Source organism: Nipponia nippon, unplaced genomic scaffold, assembly GCF_047370975.1.
Source record: "Nipponia nippon isolate SJK-2023a ecotype South Korea unplaced genomic scaffold, ASM4737097v1 scaffold_42, whole genome shotgun sequence".
Lineage (NCBI taxonomy): Eukaryota > Metazoa > Chordata > Aves > Pelecaniformes > Threskiornithidae > Nipponia > Nipponia nippon.
Window position 1 is genome coordinate 1,150,265 of NW_028262361.1, and position 17,598 is coordinate 1,167,862.

Here is a 17,598-nt window from a genome sequence, read left to right on the forward strand (position 1 = left end):
CATCGCGCCAACACACCCACAAAGCCCGGCGGCGAGTGCAGCTTGTGTCATTTATTGCTGGTGACGGTGACAAAGCGGTGGCAGGGCGAGGGGGGGGTCAGGACACGCTGGCGGGGGGGACAGGGGACAGCTTTGTCACCCCCCCTGGCCTGCCTGCACCCCCTGCCCGGGCGCTTTAACACTGGTGGCTCAGCCCGGCCGGGCCGGTGGCTTCACATTCAGCTGGTTCCTTTAAGGCTAATACTGAGCAAGGCTGTTTTTTTTTGGGGGGGGGTGGTGTATTTTGGGGACCCCCCCCCTCCGCTGTAACACTGGCAGTGGGTTTATTTTGGGGGTAAAAAGGGGGTTGTTTTTTTTTTTTCGTTGCAGGCTGCGGTGACGGCGGCCGCCGTCCATCCACGCACACACACGCACACGAAGCTCGAGTAATAAATAAAGCTCAGCGCTCCCGTACCGGCAGCACCCCCACTTTGGGGAGGGGGAGCTAGAAAATAAAGGGGGGGGGGCCCAAAAGAGGGTGGGGGGCCCTGCTGCCACCCAGGCTGGGCGTGGGTGGCAGGAGGGAGCCCCATCGGCCTTTTTGGGGTGCAGACGCAGCGGGGAAGGGGGTTTGGGGGGGCAGCCCCCCACCAGCCTGAGCGATGGAGGTCATGGACCCTTGTCAATATTTCCTAATACTGTTTGGTTTGGGGGGGCCACCAGGGAAGGGAAAAGGGGGCGAACAGGCACTTGAGGGCAAAATTTGGCCATATAAAATAAAAAAAAAAGCCGAGTAAGAGGCACCGAGCCCCGCATCCCTCCTCTGCCCCCCCAAAAAACACCAGGGGGGTCAGAAACCGGAGCCGGGGCTGTTTTGGGGGAGCCCCTACCTCACCGAAGGCGGCACAAGCCTCACCGTCGGGGTCCCTCCTGCTCGGCGCTGTGCAAATCGAAGGCAACTAGAGGCAAGTGCTGCTTTTTGGTCGCTCTCGCACCGGTGACGGCATCAGCACCGGCGTCAGCATCGGTACTGGTGTTGACATTGGCATCGGTGTTGGCATCGTTACCGGTGTTGGCACGGGTACTGGTGTCGATGTTGGCACTGGTGTTGTCATTAGCACCAGTTATCGTCATTGGCACCGGTATTGGCATCAGTACCAGCGTTGGCATTGGTGCCGGTATCGGCATTGGCATCGGCATCGGTACCGGCGCTGGTGCCGGTCTCACAGGCAGACGTTGATCTGCTTGGCGAGCTCCCGCTCGAGGTCGAGGATGAGCGCGTCAAAGTCTTTGAGGTTGAGGCGGGGGCCGAAGGGCGCCTCGGGTTCCTCGCCGAGGGCAAAATCGGCCACGAAGAGGGTCCGCCGGTGCGGGGACAGCCGCGCCGGCACCCCGGTTTCACCATCACCGGCTGCCACCTCGTCGTAGTCGGCATCGCCGACTGTGCCGGGTACCAGTAGGAACTGGTGGTCGCAGATGCTCCAGTCGCCGGCGTAGCGGTTGCTGGGGGGGCTCTCCGGTCCTCGGGGACGGTGACGGGCCACCACCGCGCTCTCCAGCAGGTCCAGTCGCAGCGGTGGCCCCCGTTGGTGCTGCGGGCAACCGGGCTGTGCCCCCTCCTGAAGTTGGGGGGCTGGTGCTGAGCGGGGGGCTGCAGGGAGAGTGGTAAAGGTGGGGGTGTCACCGGGGGTTTGCTGGTGTTGGGGGGGGTGTTGGGAAAATGGGGGGCTACGGAGCTTTTGCTGGGAATGGGGGGGGACCCCATTACTGGAGGTGGTGGAGGGCACAGCAAGAAATAGGGGGACCCCATGAGAGCTGTTGGATGTGGGGGGCCATGGACCAGCTGCTGGAAAAATAGGGGGGCCCCACCTTTTGCTGGAGATGGGGGGGGCCCCAGTCCAGCCACTGGGGATGGGGGGGGTGCCCCATGGCAGCAATGGGGGGGTCATGGCCCCCTGGAGCAGCTGCTGGGGACAGTGGCCCAGGGGGAAGCCACGGGGGGGTCACAGCTCCCCTCTGGGCTTGGGGGGGTCCCCCAAGAGCAGCCACAGCCCCCTGGAGCAGCAGCTGGGGACGGTGGCCCAGGGGGAAGCCACGGGGAGGTCACAGCTCCCCTCTGGGCTCAGGGCCCCCCCCCAAGAGCAGCCACAGCCCCCTAGAGCAGCTGCTTGGGGACGGTGGCCTGGGGGAAGCCACGGGGGGGTCATGGATCCCCTCTGGGCTTGGGGGGCCCCCCAAGAGCAGCCACGTGGGGGTCACGGCCCCCTGGAGCAGCTGCTGGGGACGGTGGCACTGGGGGGTGGTCACAGACCCCCAGATCAGCTGCCACCGATGGTGGCCCAGGCGGTGGCCGTGCAAAGAGCCCCCCTCAAAGTGGGAGGGGGTGCAGGTATCCCCCCCCACCCCGCTCACCCGGCCAGGCCTGCAGCAGGTAGTGCAGCACCTCGATGTGTCTCTTGAAGTCAACGGCGCTGGCGATGTCCTCGCAGTGGGCGTAGCTGCGGTTGCCGGTGCCGGTAGCGGTGCCGGAACGCCGAGGTTCCTGGTTCTGGGTGAGCAGGACGGGTCCGAAGCAGACGGCGATGTTCTGCGAGTTCATGCGGTTGAAATCGTGGAAGGAGGCCACCAGGCTGAGGTGGTCCAGGAGCCGCGTCAGCGTGGCCTGGGGGACGAGGTGGCCTCAGTGGGGACATCCTCTGATGCCACCCCGTTGTCCCACACCCCCCCAAAACAGAGCCGAGGGGAATTGCCCCAAGGGTTTGGCTGCAGATGGTTCCTAATGTCACCAGGGCTGAGTCACACAGCGAATGCAGAGGTGGGAATAAATGCTTAGATACTGGGGAGATGTGAAGACCCCCCCAAAAAATGCTTGGGGGGGTCCTGAAGAGGGAGGTGACACTGAGACATGCCCCATTCCATGTCCCATAGGTCGATAAATAAGGATTGGCTGCAGCGGTGACTCGGGACGGGGGGAGACCCCGGGGCTGAGTGGCAATGGGATCCCCCCTCCCTGTGGCTGGGTACCTCCTTTTCGGTGCTGGGCACCCCCTTTTTGGTGCTGGGCACCCACCTTCTCGACATCGGGCAGGCAGTCGAGCAGGGTGACAGCGTCCCGCTCTGCTGGGGGGAGCCGGGGAGGTCGCTTGGCCATGGCCTCCAGGACGACGTGGTAGAGCGTGGGGGTGATGAGCGGCGTGGGCAGCTCCCGCAGGTAATCCTTGAGGATCCCTGCAGGCGAGAGGACGCGGAGGGGAGATCAGCGCGGCGCTGTGGGACGCAGGGACCTGTGGGGACACCCCCCCCCCCGGGACCAGCACCCACCCGTGATGACGTTGATATCGGGGTAGAGCTGCTCCGAGAGCGTCACGGCCGCGCTGTCCCTCTCAAAGGCGTCGCGAAGCTCCTTCTTGACGGCGGCCGAGCCGCAGAGCCGGTACAACCCCACCACCTGCAAACGGGGACGCCGTCACCGCGGTTTGGGGGGGGTTCATCCACCGCCACCCCCCTTGTAGCTGTCACCGTAAGTCCCCGCTCACCTTCAGCCCTCGTTTCTCTATCTCAGCCACGCATTTCTGGATGAGCAGGGGCACCTTGGTGGCCGACTTCTCCCTCTCCACCAGTTGGCCCAGTTCCACGCCGAAGACACGGGGTTCCCGCTCACTGGGACTGTCCCATTGCTCCACCAAGGTGAATTTGGAGTAGAGGACGCCACGAGGTTGCAGCCGCACCGCCAACTGCTGGGCCCGGCAACCTGCAGAGCCGAGCGGTGCCGTCAACGGGGTGCCGAGATGCCAAACCCCAAACCGACCCCATCACCCGGCCGTACCTCTGAAGATGTGGGGCAGGACCACGGTGCCGTGGCAGCAGAGACGGTTGCGGCAGGAGGTGGGATCCCAGGAGAAGATGATCACCTTGAGGTGCCGGGCACCCTCCAGCTCCAGGTTGAAGGTATGGTTGAGGCCGAGGAACGCCGTCTTGCACGGTAGCAAAGCCGTGCGAGCCCGGTTGGCCGCGTCCACCTGCAACACGCAAAAAACCTCCCGGGCTTCGGCCCGCGGCGGCTTCAGGTCCCGCACGCCATGGAGGTGAACGCTCACCAAACCCGAAATGTGTTGCCCGCACCGCGGCGGCGTCTCCCCGCAGCTGTAGGGGCGGAAAGCGCCCACGTCCAGCCCGTTTTCTCCATCCTCCGGTTCGGCACGCGCCCCGGCTTTAGCCGGCAGCTCCGGGGAGTCACCGTCGCTCAAGTAGCCACCTTTACCGGCCGCTTTGGCTCGTGGCAGCCCCGGCCGTGAAGCCACGCTGGTGTCTAGGTGGTAGCGGCTGATGACGTTGCTGGATTCCTTGCGGGTTTCGGAGGGCGAGGTGCCACCCTCTTGGCCCCGGGGCCGGGGGCTGCGTAGGCTCAGCTTCCTCCGTAGCTCCGGCAGCTTCTTCATCTTCATCGAGAGGCGACGAACGGTACCGGGAGACTTCACTTTGTTGAGTGAACGGCCCTTCTTGGGGCTGGCGGGGGGCGAGGGGGTGGTCAGCCCCGTCCCCGAGCTCACGCATGGGATCGGCATCTTCCCTGCAAGGGGGGGGGGGGGGGAATGGGGTGAGCCTGGCGGGGGGGGTACTGGGAAGCCTGGGCTGCTCCCTGGGAACTGGGGTGGGGTGGAGGGAGGGTCCTGTGGGATGGGGTGGGGGCAGTGGGGTTTGGGGGACACTTTTCTGGGGGATAGGGAAGGGACGGGGACTATAGGGTCTAGGGGACAATGTCCTGTGGGATGGGCAAGGGATGGGGACTGTGGGATCTCGGGAACAATGTCCTGGGAGATGGGGAAGGGAGGGGGACTGGGGGGTCCTGGGGACACTCTTCTGGGGGGGGACAGGGACTGGGGGGTCCTGGGGACACTCTTCTGGGGGATGGGGAAGGGATGGGGATACTGGGCGCCAGGATCCATCCTTGGGGACAGGGACTGTGAGGTTTGAAGGACACCGTCCAGGGAGACTGGGAAGGGACAGGGAAGGGATGGGGACCATGGGACCGGGATGATGCTGTCCTAGGGGACAGGGACCATGGGGTCTGAGGGACACTGGGGACAGGGACCATCAGGTTTGGGGACCACAGGGTCCAGGGTCCAGGGACCCGTAGCCACATGCCACCCCTCACCACAAGCCTGGGTCCTGCTGGCTCCTGGCTCCTCTCCTCGCGGCAGTGCCGCGGCTGTGCCGCTGCGGGGTCCAGAGCTCTCCACTGTCCCCAAACTGCCGCGGCGGGCGTCCTCCCTGCCCGTCTTCAGGGGTGCCTCCCCACCATGGCCCCTCTCGACGTCGCGGCTCCCTCCGCTCCGTGTCTTCCAGGAGCTCCCAGGCTGGGGGTCCTCATCTTCAGGGATGGGGTTGTACCAGATCTCGCCCTCGCTGCCGGCAGCACCGGTATCCGCCTCGGCTCCGCCGCCCGGCTCATCCAGCCCTGGTCCCTTCACCGATGACAGCACCCAGTGCCGGCTGCTCCGCTCCAAGCTCTGCAGGTAGGCGCCGTGCCCGGGGCTCCTACCGGGACCACCCAGCTCCCCAGAGCCGTTCACCGCCTCGGCTTCCTCCGCCAGCTCCACATCTTCCTCACCGGGCTGCTCGATGCCGGGCCGGGGGCTGCTGGCAGCAGGGTCTGGCTCGCCGGCGTCTGCCGGATCCGGGGAGGCTTTGGGAGGCAGTGGCCGCCTCTCGTCGCGGCCGCCACAGGAGAAACGGGCCCAGTTCTGTTTGCGGGATGCTGCCGGCACCGTCTCCACCGATGCCGCCTCGGGGTCCACCGGAGAATCGGGGCTCGGCGGGGGATGCTCTGCAGGAGGAAGGAAAAGAGCCAGGCTGAGTACGGGGGTCCCCAAAACGCCAACGGGGAGCCCACCGGGACATGGGGACCTCTCTCTCATCCCCGCCGCCACCCTGAGCATCCTGCCAGGCCACCCACCGTCCTCACCCTGAATCCGTTACCGTCCCGGATGGGACCCCCCCTTCCCCCGTGCCGGCTCTGCCGGGGCGGCAGGCAGGCGCAGGCAGCTGCAGGCAGCCCCTTGCCAAGCGGGATTTCCGGTTGTTTACTGCTGGCCGGACCCGCGGCCGCGCTCCCACCGCCCCTGCGCGGGCAGGGGGAGCCCCGGCAGGGAGTGGGGGGCACGGCCTGACCCCCTCTGCACCCCAACAGGGACAGGGCTGTACCCCAACGGGGACGGGGGTGGCTCTGGCCGTGTCCCCTGGCTCTGTGTGAGGCTGGGGGAGCCCCACGGGAGCTTGACACCCCCAGAGATGTGGGGTGGGGGCAGGAGGGACCCTGGGGGGGGAACACCCCGATTCCTGTAGGACACAGAGGGAGCTGGGGTGATGGGGGTCCCTTCCTTGGAGGGGCAGGAGGGGAAAGGGGGACATGGGGGGGGCACCTTGCTGGGGGAACAGGACCCTGGGGTGAGGGGGAACCCTTCCTGGGTGGGGGTCCCTTCCCTGGGGGGCAGGAGGGGCCCGGGAGACAAGGGGGGAGCCTTCCTGGGGGGACAGGGGGACCCTTTGGGGGGGGGGGGGGATCCATTCCTGAGGGGGCAGGAGGGACCCCAGGGTGATGGGGTTCCCTTCCTTGGGGGCCAGAAGGGACCCTGGGTAATGGGGGGGCCTTTCCTCGGGGAGGGGGCTTGTCCCTTTCTGGGGGGCAGGAGGAATCCCAGGGGAGAGACCCTGGGGAGGGTGAGAGGGGAACCCCCAATTCTGAGGGGGCAATGAGGGGGGCCCTTCCTTGGGGAGGGGTCCCTTCCTTGGGGGGGGCAGGAGGGACCCCAGGGTGATGGGGGGTCCCTTCCTTGGGGGGGGGGGCAGAACCCCAGGGTGATGGGGGTCCCTTCCTTGGGGGGGGGGCAGGAGGGACCCCAGGGTGATGGGGGTCCTTCCTTGGGGGGCAGAACCCCAGGGTGATGGGGGTCCCTTCCTTGGGGGGGGCAGGAGGGACCCCAGGGTGATGGGGGTCCCTTCCTTGGGGGCAGAACCCCAGGGTGATGGGGGGTCCCCTCCCTCGGGGTGGGGGTACAGGAGGGACACCAGGGTGATGGGGGTCCCTTCCTCGAGGGGGGATCCCTCCCTTGGGGGGGACAAGAGGGACCCTGGGGTGATGGGGGGGGGGGTCCCCTTCCAGGGTGATTAGGGGGCAGAACCCCAAGAAGGACCCCAGGGTGATGGGGGTCCCTTCCTTGGGGGGGGGCAGAACCCCAGGGTGATGGGGGGTCCCTTCCTTGGGGGGGGCAGGAGGGACCCCAGGGTGATGGGGGGTCCCTTCCTTGGGGGGCAGAACCCCAGGGTGATGGGGGGTCCCTTCCTTGGGGGGGGCAGGAGGGACCCCAGGGTGATGGGGGGTCCCTTCCTTGGGGGGGGCAGAACCCCAGGGTGATGGGGGGTCCCTTCCTTGGGGGGGGCAGGAGGGACCCCAGGGTGATGGGGGGTCCCTTCCTTGGGGGGCAGAACCCCAGGGTGATGGGGGGTCCCCTCCTCGGGGTGGGGGGGTACAGGAGGGACACCAGGGTGATGGGGGTCCCTTCCTTGGGGGGCAGAACCCCAGGGTGATGGGGGGGTCCCTCCCTTGGGGGGGACAAGAGGGACCCTGGGGTGATGGGGGGGGGGGTGTCCCCTTCCTTAGGGGGGCCAAGAAGGACCCCAGGGTGATGGGGGGTCCCTTCCTTGGGGGGCAGAACCCCAGGGTGATGGGGGGGTCCCCTCCTCGGGGTGGGGGGGTACAGGAGGGACACCAGGGTGATGGGGGTCCCTTCCTCGAGGGGGGATCCCTCCCTTGGGGGGGGACAAGAGGGACCCTGGGGTGATGGGGGGGGGGTCCCCTTCCTTAGGGGGGCCAAGAAGGACCCCAGGGTGATGGGGGGTCCCTTCCTTGGGGGGCAGAACCCCAGGGTGATGGGGGGTCCCTTCCTTGGGGGGGCAGGAGGGACCCCAGGGTGATGGGGGGTCCCTTCCTTGGGGGGGGCAGAACCCCAGGGTGATGGGGGGTCCCTTCCTTGGGGGGGGGCAGGAGGGACCCCAGGGTGATGGGGGGTCCCTTCCTTGGGGGGCAGAACCCCAGGGTGATGGGGGGGTCCCCTCCTCGGGGTGGGGGGGACAGGAGGGACACCAGGGTGATGGGGGCCCCTTCCTCGAGGGGGGATCCCTCCCTTGGGGGGGGACAAGAGGGACCCTGGGGTGATGGGGGGGGTGTCCCCTTCCTTAGGGGGGCCAAGAAGGACCCCAGGGTGATGGGGGTCCCCTCCTCGGGGTGGGGGGACAGGAGGGACCCCAGGGCGATGGTTCCCCTCCTGGGGTGGGGGGGGGGGGTAGGTCCCTTCCTCGGGGGGGGGGGTGGTGGTGGTGTCCGTACCTCTGTCCTTGGCGTCCGTCTTCTTTCCGCGGTCGCGGCCCCTCAGGCGGGAGAAGGTTCGCCGCAGCAGCGGCTCCGCCATCGCCCGCCCCGCTCCCCTCAACCCGGGGTCTCCTCACACCCCTGGGACCCCCCCCCCTCTCGCCCCTACCCGGCCTCCTCGGTCCGTCCGGGTCCCTTCCACCCCGTCCCGGTCCCCTGAACCCAGCTCGGTCCCCTCAGCCCGGCCCGCTCCCCCTCAGCCCCGTCCCCGTCCCCTCAGCGCGGCGGGGCCTGGAGCGGCGGCGCCGCCATCCCGCGGCGCGAATTCCTGGGATGCCGCCGGCAGCGCTGCCGGGAGCTGTAGTCCGGAACCACCGGGAACCCCCCCAAACCGGCACGGAGACCCCCCCCCCCTGACCGGGAGGACCCCCCCTGCACCGGGAGGACCCCCCTCCGGCAGCGGGGAGCCCCTCAAGGAGCGGGGATACCCCCCCCCCCCCCGGAACGGGGATACCGCCCGGGTCCCCCCGGGCCCGCGGCCACAGGGTGAGGGGGTATGGGGAGCCCTGGGGGGATTTGGGGGGGGGGGGTCGAGGGGGTATTGGAGGGGTCTGGAGGGTATTTTAAGGGGGTCTGGGGGATGTTTGGTTGGGGGCTGGGGGGTATTTGGGAATCTGGGTGGGGGTGGGATTTGGAGGGTCCTAGGGGGTATTTGGGGGTCTGGAGGGAGATTTAGAGGGGTCTGAGGGGGTACTTAGGGAGGTCCTAGGGGGTATTTGGAGGGTTCTAGGGGGTATTTGGGGGTCTGGGGGGTATTTGGGGGTCTGGAGGGGGATTTAGGGAGGTCTGGGGGGTACTTAGGCAGGTCTGGGGGTATTTGGGCATCTGGAGGGGGATTTAGAGGGGTCTGGGGGGTACTTAGGCAGGTCTGGAGGTATTTGGAAGGTCCTATGGGGTATTTGGGGGTCTGGAGGGGGATTTAGAGGGGTCTGGGGGGTACTTAGGCAGGTCTGGAGGTATTTGGAAGGTCCTATGGGGTATTTGGGGGTCTGGAGGGGGATTTAGAGGGGTCTGAGGGGGTACTTAGGGAGGTCCTAGGTGGTATTTGGAGGGTTCTAGGGGGTATTTGGGGGTCTGGGGGGTATTTGGGGGTCTGGAGGGGGGTTTAGGGAGGTCTGGGGGGTACTTAGGCAGGTCTGGGGGGTATTTGGGCATCTGGAGGGGGATTTAGAGGGGTCTGGGGGGTACTTAGGCAGGTCTGGAGGTATTTGGGAGGTCCTATGGGGTATTTGGGGGTCTGGAGGGGGATTTAGAGGGGTCTGGGGGGTACTTAGGCAGGTCTGGAGGTATTTGGAAGGTCCTATGGGGTATTTGGGGGTCTGGAGGGGGATTTAGAGGGGTCTGAGGGGGTACTTAGGGAGGTCCTAGGTGGTATTTGGAGGGTTCTAGGGGGTATTTGGGGGTCTGGGGGGTATTTGGGGGTCTGGAGGGGGGTTTAGGGAGGTCTGGGGGGTACTTAGGCAGGTCTGGGGGTATTTGGGCATCTGGAGGGGGATTTAGAGGGGTCTGGGGGTACTTAGGCAGGTCTGGAGGTATTTGGGAGGTCCTATGGGGTATTTGGGGGTCTGGAGGGGGATTTAGAGGGGTCTGGGGGGTACTTAGGGAGGTCCTAGGGGGTATTTGGAGGGTTCTAGGGGGTATTTGGGGGTCTGGGGGGTATTTGGGGGTCTGGAGGGGGATTTAGGGAGGTCTGGGGGGTACTTAGGCAGGTCTGGGGGGTATTTGGGCATCTGGAGCGGGATTTAGAGGGGTCTGGGGGGTACTTAGGCAGGTCTGGAGGTATTTGGAAGGTCCTATGGGGTATTTGGGGGTCTGGAGGGGGATTTAGAGGGGTCTGAGGGGGTACTTAGGGAGGTCCTAGGGGGTATTTGGAGGGTTCTAGGGGGTATTTGGGGGTCTGGGGGGGTATTTGGGGGTCTGGAGGGGGATTTAGGGAGGTCTGGGGGGTACTTAGGCAGGTCTGGGGGTATTTGGGCATCTGGAGGGGGATTTAGAGGGGTCTGGGGGGTACTTAGGCAGGTCTGGAGGTATTTGGGAGGTCCTATGGGGTATTTGGGGGTCTGGAGGGGGATTTAGAGGGGTCTGAGGGGGTACTTAGGGAGGTCCTAGGGGGTATTTGGAGGGTTCTAGGGGGTATTTGGGGGTCTGGGGGGTATTTGGGGGTCTGGAGGGGGTTTAGGGAGGTCTGGGGGTACTTAGGCAGGTCTGGAGGTATTTGGGAGGTCCTATGGGGTATTTGGGGGTCTGGAGGGGGATTTAGAGGGGTCTGAGGGGGTACTTAGGGAGGTCCTAGGGGGTATTTGGAGGGTTCTAGGGGGTATTTGGGGGTCTGGGGGGTATTTGGGGGTCTGGAGGGGGTTTAGGGAGGTCTGGGGGGTACTTAGGCAGGTCTGGAGGTATTTGGAAGGTCCTATGGGGTATTTGGGGGTCTGGAGGGGGATTTAGAGGGGTCTGAGGGGGTACTTAGGGAGGTCCTAGGGGGTATTTGGAGGGTTCTAGGGGGTATTTGGGGGTCTGGGGGGTATTTGGTGGTCTGGAGGGGGATTTAGGGAGGTCTGGGGGGTACTTAGGCAGGTCTGGGGGGTGTTTGGGCATCTGGAGCGGGATTTAGAGGGGTCTGGGGGTACTTAGGCAGGTCTGGAGGTATTTGGAAGGTCCTATGGGGTATTTGGGGGTCTGGAGGGAGATTTAGAGGGGTCTGGGGGGTACTTAGGGAGGTCCTAGGGGGTATTTGGAGGGTTCTAGGGGGTATTTGGGGGTCTGGGGGGTATTTGGGGGTCTGGAGGGGGATTTAGGGAGGTCTGGGGGGTACTTAGGCAGGTCTGGGGGGTATTTGGGCATCTGGAGCGGGATTTAGAGGGGTCTGGGGGGTACTTAGGCAGGTCTGGAGGTATTTGGAAGGTCCTATGGGGTATTTGGGGGTCTGGAGGGGGATTTAGAGGGGTCTGAGGGGGTACTTAGGGAGGTCCTAGGGGGTATTTGGAGGGTTCTAGGGGGTATTTGGGGGTCTGGGGGGTATTTGGGGGTCTGGAGGGGGATTTAGGGAGGTCTGGGGGGTACTTAGGCAGGTCTGGGGGTATTTGGGCATCTGGAGGGGGATTTAGAGGGGTCTGGGGGGTACTTAGGCAGGTCTGGAGGTATTTGGGAGGTCCTATGGGGTATTTGGGGGTCTGGAGGGGGATTTAGAGGGGTCTGAGGGGGTACTTAGGGAGGTCCTAGGGGGTATTTGGAGGGTTCTAGGGGGTATTTGGGGGTCTGGGGGGTATTTGGGGGTCTGGAGGGGGATTTAGGGAGGTCTGGGGGTACTTAGGCAGGTCTAGGGGGTATTTGGGCATCTGGAGGGGGATTTAGAGGGGTCTGGGGGTACTTAGGCAGGTCTGGAGGTATTTGGGAGGTCCTATGGGGTATTTGGGGGTCTGGAGGGGGATTTAGAGGGGTCTGAGGGGGTACTTAGGGAGGTCCTAGGGGGTATTTGGAGGGTTCTAGGGGGTATTTGGGGGTCTGGGGGGTATTTGGGGGTCTGGAGGGGGATTTAGGGAGGTCTGGGGGGTACTTAGGCAGGTCTGGGGGTATTTGGGCATCTGGAGGGGGATTTAGAGGGGTCTGGGGGGTACTTAGGCAGGTCTGGAGGTATTTGGAAGGTCCTATGGGGTATTTGGGGGTCTGGAGGGAGATTTAGAGGGGTCTGGGGGCTACTTAGGCAGGTCTGGAGGTATTTGGAAGGTCCTATGGGGTAGCTGGGGGTCTGGAGGGGGATTTAGGGAGGTCTGGGGGGTACTTAGGGAGGTCTGGGAGGTATTTGAGGGTCTGGGGGAGATTTAGGGAGGCCTGGGATGTACTTAGCGAGGTCTGGGGGGTATTTGGAGGATCCTAAGGGGTATTTGGGGGTCTGGAGGGGGATTTAGAGGGGTCTGGGGGGTATTTGGAGGTCTGGAGGGGGATTTAGGGTGGCCTGGGGGCGCTCAGGGAGGTCTGGGGCGTATTTGGGGGTCTGGAGGGGGATTTAGGGAGGTCTGGGAAGTATTTGGAGGGTCCTAGGGGGTATTTGGGGGTCTGGAGGGTGATTTAGGGGGGGTCTGGGTGTATTTGGGGGTCTAGAGGGGGATTTAGGGAGGTCTGGGAGGTATTTGGGGGTCTGGAGGGGGATATTTGCAGGTCTAGAGGGGGATTTAGGAGGGTCTGGGGGTATTTGGGGGTCTGGAGGGGGATTTAGGGGGTCTGGGGGGTATTTAGGGAGGTCTGGGGGTATTTGGGTGTCCTGGGGGGTAATCGGGGGAGCCCTGGGTGTTATTTGGAGGTCTAGGGGGTATTTGGGGGGGTCTGGAGGGTGTTTGGGGGAGCCCTGGTGTGTTTGTGGGTCTGAGAAATATTTAGGGAGATCTGGAGGGTATGTGGGGGGGCCTGGGGGGTTATTTGGGGGTCAGGGTGGTATTAAAGGAGGTCTGGGGGTATTTGGGGGAGCCCTGGGGGGTATTTGGGTGGGTCTGGGGGTTACTTGGGGGTCTGGTGGTTATTTTGGGGTGCCTGAAGGGTAATCGAAGGGATCAGGGGGGATTGTGGGGAGCCTGGGGGCCCAAGACCCCCCCCTACCCCCATCCTCTATGTGCCATCACCCCCCAAACCACCGCTGCTCCGCCGGGGGACCCCAAAACCCCGAGCCAGGAGCCATCCCGCACCCACCCACCCACCCCAGGTTCTTGGGGGTCCCCCATCCCACGCAGCCCCCGCACCCCACGTCACCGGAGCAGGCCCTGACTCTGCACACGTGTTTATTGTCCTGCAGGGAGTCCCCGCTCCACCCTGTACCCCAAATTTTCCCTGGAGATCCATCGGCGGACCCCAAACGAATGTGCCGAAGGTCGGGGCTGCATCCCAGAGCGCTGCAGGTTGGATGTGGCAAGCGGAGAGGGGTTGGGGGGAGCCCCCCAAGGGGGTGGCCGGTGCTGGGGTGGGGGGGGCTGGCTCTTGGGGTGTCCCTTGCACGCTCAGGGGTGTCGCTCGCACACCCAGGGGAGCTGACTCTTGCAGGGGTAGTCGTACCACTCGCCGTCCTCCCTCACCACCGCGCAGTTCTCCTGGTCCCCACCGTTGGGCTCGTTCCTGTGCCACGAGCTGCGACGAGGAGGGGGAGTGGGACAGCTTAGGGGTGTCCCCCTGTGTCCCCAAGCCCCCGTCCCCTTGTCCCCAGCACCCGCTGGGCCGTACCTGCTTTCCCGGGTCACGATAGTCCCGTTCGCCCGCTTCCAGGTGCCCTCGACTTCCACATCCCTGATGCCGAGCCAGGAGGAGCTTTGGAGCATGGTCTGGATGTGATTCTGGGGGAAAAGGCAGCGTCACCCCATGGCAGAGCCCCCCACGACCCTTTGCCCACCCTTGGGGACAGCGGGGGACAGCAGATCCCAGTGGCAGGTAGGACCTGATGCTATATTCCCCCTCAATTCCCCTCTTTCCGGATGCTTGGATCCATCTCCCCTCACCTTCTCCTCGGGGCCGTCCACCTCCAGGAGCTGCGAGCCCAGGATGGAGCAGAAACGCTGGGCGTTCTCCCAGGAACTCGCTGTCTTGGAGTAGAAATAGCAGGAGTTCCTAAAATAGGTCCAGCCTTTGGAGCAAACGGGACAGCCTGGGGCGGGGGGGACACACACAGAAAAAGGGGGTCACCCCCCAGCTGGGGCTATGAGACCCCATAAATTGGGGATAACCCTGGCCGGAGATGCGACCCCGGCTGTGGGAGCTGCCGAGCATCCCCTCTGGGTTAGCGTTACGGCTGGGCTAGGGTTAGAGCCCTACTGGGGTCTGGGTTAAATCCTCTATATTTAGGGTTAGGACTGGTTTGGGGTCCCATTGGGGTTTAGACTGGGTCAGGATTAGGTTAAATCCTCTATATTTGGGGTTAGGACTGGTTTGGGGTCCCATTGGGGTTTAGACTGGGTCAGGATTAGGTTAAATCCTCTATATTTGGGGTTAGGACTGGTTTGGGGTCCCATTGGGGTTTAGACTGGGTCAGGATTAGGTTAAATCTTATATATTTTGGGTTATAACTGGGTTGGGGTCCCACTGGGGTTTGGGTTTAGCTTGAGTCCTCTATGTTTAGGGTTTCAACTGGGTTGGGGTTAGGACCATGCTGAAGTTTGGGCTAAATTAGGCTTAGCTTACGTCCTAGATATTTAGGGCTATGGCTGCGTTAGGGTTAGGGCCCTGCTGGGATTAGGGCTACTTTAGGATTAATTTAGATCCTTTATATTTAGGGTTAGGGCTAGGTTAGGATTATTGGGGTTTGGGCTAGTTTAGGGTTAGGCAAAGTTACGTATATTTAGGGTTTGAGCTGGGTTAAGACCCCACTGAGGTTTGACCTCACTTAGGGTTAGGTTAAGTTGCATTTATTTAGGGTTAAGTCTGCATCAGGGTTAAGGTTTGGGCTCGGTTAGGGTTAGGTTAAGTCACCTAAGTCACCCAAGTCACCCTAAATGTAGGGTTAGATCAGGTTTAGAGCCCTGTTGCAGTTTGAGCTTAGCTTAAGCTGTATCTGTGCCAGGTTAGGGCTGAACTTCAGCCAGCGTAGGGTTAGGCAAAGCCCTAAATATTTAGGATAAAGGTGCCGGGACTGACAGGAGCGGGAACAGACGTCATCCTTGCTCCCGTGGATGACCCAGCGGCTCCACTGGCGGTCTCCGGTGTAGAGCATCACCGTCTGCTGATAGTTGTTGCCGTAATTAAAGTAGAGATCGTAGCCGGCGAGCGCCAACAGCCCACCGTCGCGGCACTCCCAGCGCTGCAGCGTGCCGTTGTCCCGGCACGGCTCCAGCCTGACGAGGGCCAGGTTTTGCCCGCGGGTTGCCGTAACGCAGTGCTGGCTCTCCCAGCCCCGTAGCCGACTCCCGGGTAACCACTGGAACCGTTGTGCCGCGGCTTCGGGCCGGCACGCCGTCGCCGTCAGCTGTTTCCCGCTGACCTCCACGCATTTGCCGTGGTGTTCGTTGTACAGCAGGAAGGACCGGGAGGCTGCGGAGAGGTTCCCGGTGAACCGGGGCGGGGGGGGACACGCGGAGATTGGGGACACGTCTGTGGGTGTCACCGTGGAGAGGGAGGGGAGGGACACGCGGCGTGGACACGCACCCACGTCCGGCAGCTCCTTCACCTTCTCCGCCTCCAGCGCCGCCGTCAGGGCTGCAACTGGGGGGGGGGATGGATATGGGGACACACACACGTCACCCCGTCACCGCAGGGTACAGGGTGTCCCGGAGCTGTTGCCGCCGCAGGGGTGGGAGAGGGGTTGGTGTTGAGGGGTGCTGAGCACTCGGATCCCCCGTGGAGACCCCCAACACCCCGATAACCTTAACTCTGCCCCCCCAGCAGCCCCGGCATCGGCTCTCTGGGTGGAAGGGGGCTCCCCCGAGCCCCGCGGAGCCCCGCTACTCACTGTGCCGCGAGCCGACGGCGAGGAAGAGCACGTTCATCAGCACCGAGACCCCCAGGGCCGCGGCACCCACCAGCACCAGCTTCTCCTTGGAGCAGCACCCTGATGCTGAGGAGGGTGGGTGAGTGACAACCGGCCCCTGGTTCCGGTAGAGCCGGGTGGCACCGGCTTTAACCACAGCGTGGTTTTTCTCCTGCCGGCGATGCTTTTGCCCTCGCCCGTGCCGTACCTGGGGGGTCGGGCGCGTGGTTCTGGCTTGGTGCGGCAATGGGGGGGTCCAGGGGCTCGTACGGGTTCTCCTCTGTGGGGCACAGGTCGCTGCAGGCTGGGGAGGGGACAGCGGTGACGGCACTTGTGGGGGGGATGTCCCCTTCCCAGTGCCACCGGGATCCCTGGGGACTCCCCTCCAGCACGAGGGTGGGGGATTCCCCCCAGTGCCACTTCCCTGGGGATCCCCCGTTGGGAACCAGGGGTGGGGGATCCCCCCCCCTCCCCCAGGTGTCTCCCACCTCCCCTTGGGCACCGAGGATGGAAATGGGGGGCCCCTTCGGTGTCACCGTCTGCCCTGGGGACCCCCTCTTTGGACACCGGGGGTGGGGAGTCTCCCACCAACTGCCCCGAGGACCCTCTTGGACACCAGGCACAGAGACGGGGATCCCTCTGGGTGCCACTGCCCACCCTGGGGACACCCCTCAGGGACCAGGGATGGAGATGGGGGTCCCCTTCGGTGCCACCACCCACCCTGGGGACCCCACTCGGGCACCGGGGACTGGGGATCCCCTTCTAGGTGCCATCGCTTGCCCCAGGGACCCCCTTGGGCACCAGGGGTGGAGATGGGGATCCCTCCCTGGTACCACCACCCACCCTGGGGACCCCCCCTCAGACACCAGGGATGGGGGAACCCCCCCTTGGGTGCCACCACCCACCCTGGGGACCCCTCTTGGGCACCGGTGACAGAGACAGGGGATTCCCCCAGCACCGTGAGACCCCAAAAGTGACATGGGGTGTGTATTAAAGGGGCAGTGGGACTCCTGGGCTAGCCCCCACCCCAAGCAGCACCCAGGGGTGCTCCCTACCTTTCCCATCGCTGGGTCCCAGCACCCACGTTTGCTCCTTCCCGGCTTGGCTGGAGTCGATGTTGCCGTACATGGTCCCTGCGTCGCCGAAGCGCTGTCCCCAGCGGGTGTCCCCGCTGATAAAGCCTGCGGGAAGCGGGTGAAGGGGGGGGTGCCGGATGCACCCTCACCCCGGGGATGGGCCTTGAAGGGGCCCCCGAGCACCCAGCGGCTCCCTCCCTGCACCCCAAAGCTTGGCTGGAGGTGGCACCACCAGGGACAGTCCCCGACGGGTGCTGGCAGAGACCCCAGCGTCCCTGGGGGGGGGTCTCGGTGCAGAATGGCCCCGTGGAGGGGGGCCCAAGGGTGCTGCTGGGTTGGCGGGGTGGTGGGTGCTGGGTGGCATGTGGGGGACTTGGGGAGAGCAAGGGCTGGGTGTCCCCATGCCCGGGGTGTCCCCACGGCAGCGTCTGGGGTGTCTCCACGGCAGTGTCCAGGGTGTCCCCACAGCAGTGTCCAGGGTGTCCCCATGGCAGTGTCCAGGGTGTCCCCATGCCCGGGGTGCACCCGTGGCGGTGTATGGAGTGTCCCCACAGCAGTGTCCAGGGTGTCCCCGTGTCCCCGGTGTCCCCACAGCAGTGCCCAGGGTGTCCCCACACCCAGGGTGCACCCATGGCGGTGTCCAGGGTGTCTCCATGCCAGGGGTGTCCCCACGGCAG

General features: G+C 64.5%; 2 protein-coding genes across 3 annotated transcripts; both read right to left on the minus strand.

The window, feature by feature from the left end:
- Positions 1-31: 31 nt before the first annotated feature.
- Positions 32-8,522, minus strand: SYDE1 (synapse defective Rho GTPase activating protein 1). The gene is made up of 8 exons (XM_087778134.1): positions 8,366-8,522; positions 5,135-5,806; positions 3,806-4,549; positions 3,516-3,730; positions 3,301-3,427; positions 3,050-3,207; positions 2,392-2,641; positions 32-1,630 (listed from the first exon to the last, which is right to left on the minus strand). The coding sequence occupies exons 1-8, from the start codon at positions 8,445-8,447 to the stop codon at positions 1,203-1,205; spliced, it is 2,676 nt and encodes an 891-aa protein (XP_087634260.1). The 5' UTR covers positions 8,448-8,522; the 3' UTR covers positions 32-1,202.
- A 4,637-nt stretch (positions 8,523-13,159) lies between these two features.
- Positions 13,160-17,221, minus strand: LOC104014970 (macrophage mannose receptor 1-like). 2 transcript variants are annotated; one of them, XM_087778167.1, is made up of 8 exons: positions 16,901-17,221; positions 16,054-16,149; positions 15,828-15,932; positions 15,524-15,580; positions 15,017-15,409; positions 13,885-14,030; positions 13,613-13,722; positions 13,160-13,519 (listed from the first exon to the last, which is right to left on the minus strand). In XM_087778167.1, the coding sequence occupies exons 1-8, from the start codon at positions 16,971-16,973 to the stop codon at positions 13,393-13,395; spliced, it is 1,107 nt and encodes a 368-aa protein (XP_087634293.1). In that variant the 5' UTR covers positions 16,974-17,221; the 3' UTR covers positions 13,160-13,392. The 2 variants fall into 2 exon arrangements, with proteins under 2 accessions (XP_087634293.1, XP_087634292.1); XM_087778166.1 differs by having other exon boundaries at positions 13,885-13,964; positions 16,901-17,026.
- Positions 17,222-17,598: the final 377 nt, after the last annotated feature.

What these genes read in the sequence shown, in the direction of transcription:
- SYDE1 (XM_087778134.1), bottom strand. Translation starts at nt 8,447, where the DNA reads ATGGCGGAGCCGCTGCTGCGGCGAACCTTCTCCCGCCTGAGGGGCCGC. An exon ending in CCTGCCCCACATCTTCAGAG is followed by an intron (nt 3,731 to 3,805) that starts GTACGGCCGGGT and finishes TCGGCTCTGCAG; the next exon opens with GTTGCCGGGCCCAGCAGTTG. An exon ending in TAGAGAAACGAGGGCTGAAG is followed by an intron (nt 3,428 to 3,515) that starts GTGAGCGGGGAC and finishes CCCCGTTTGCAG; the next exon opens with GTGGTGGGGTTGTACCGGCT.
- LOC104014970 (XM_087778167.1), bottom strand. Translation starts at nt 16,973, where the DNA reads ATGTACGGCAACATCGACTCCAGCCAAGCCGGGAAGGAGCAAACGTGG. An exon ending in CCACGCGCCCGACCCCCCAG is followed by an intron (nt 15,933 to 16,053) that starts GTACGGCACGGG and finishes CACCCTCCTCAG; the next exon opens with CATCAGGGTGCTGCTCCAAG. An exon ending in ATCGTGACCCGGGAAAGCAG is followed by an intron (nt 13,520 to 13,612) that starts GTACGGCCCAGC and finishes TCCTCGTCGCAG; the next exon opens with CTCGTGGCACAGGAACGAGC.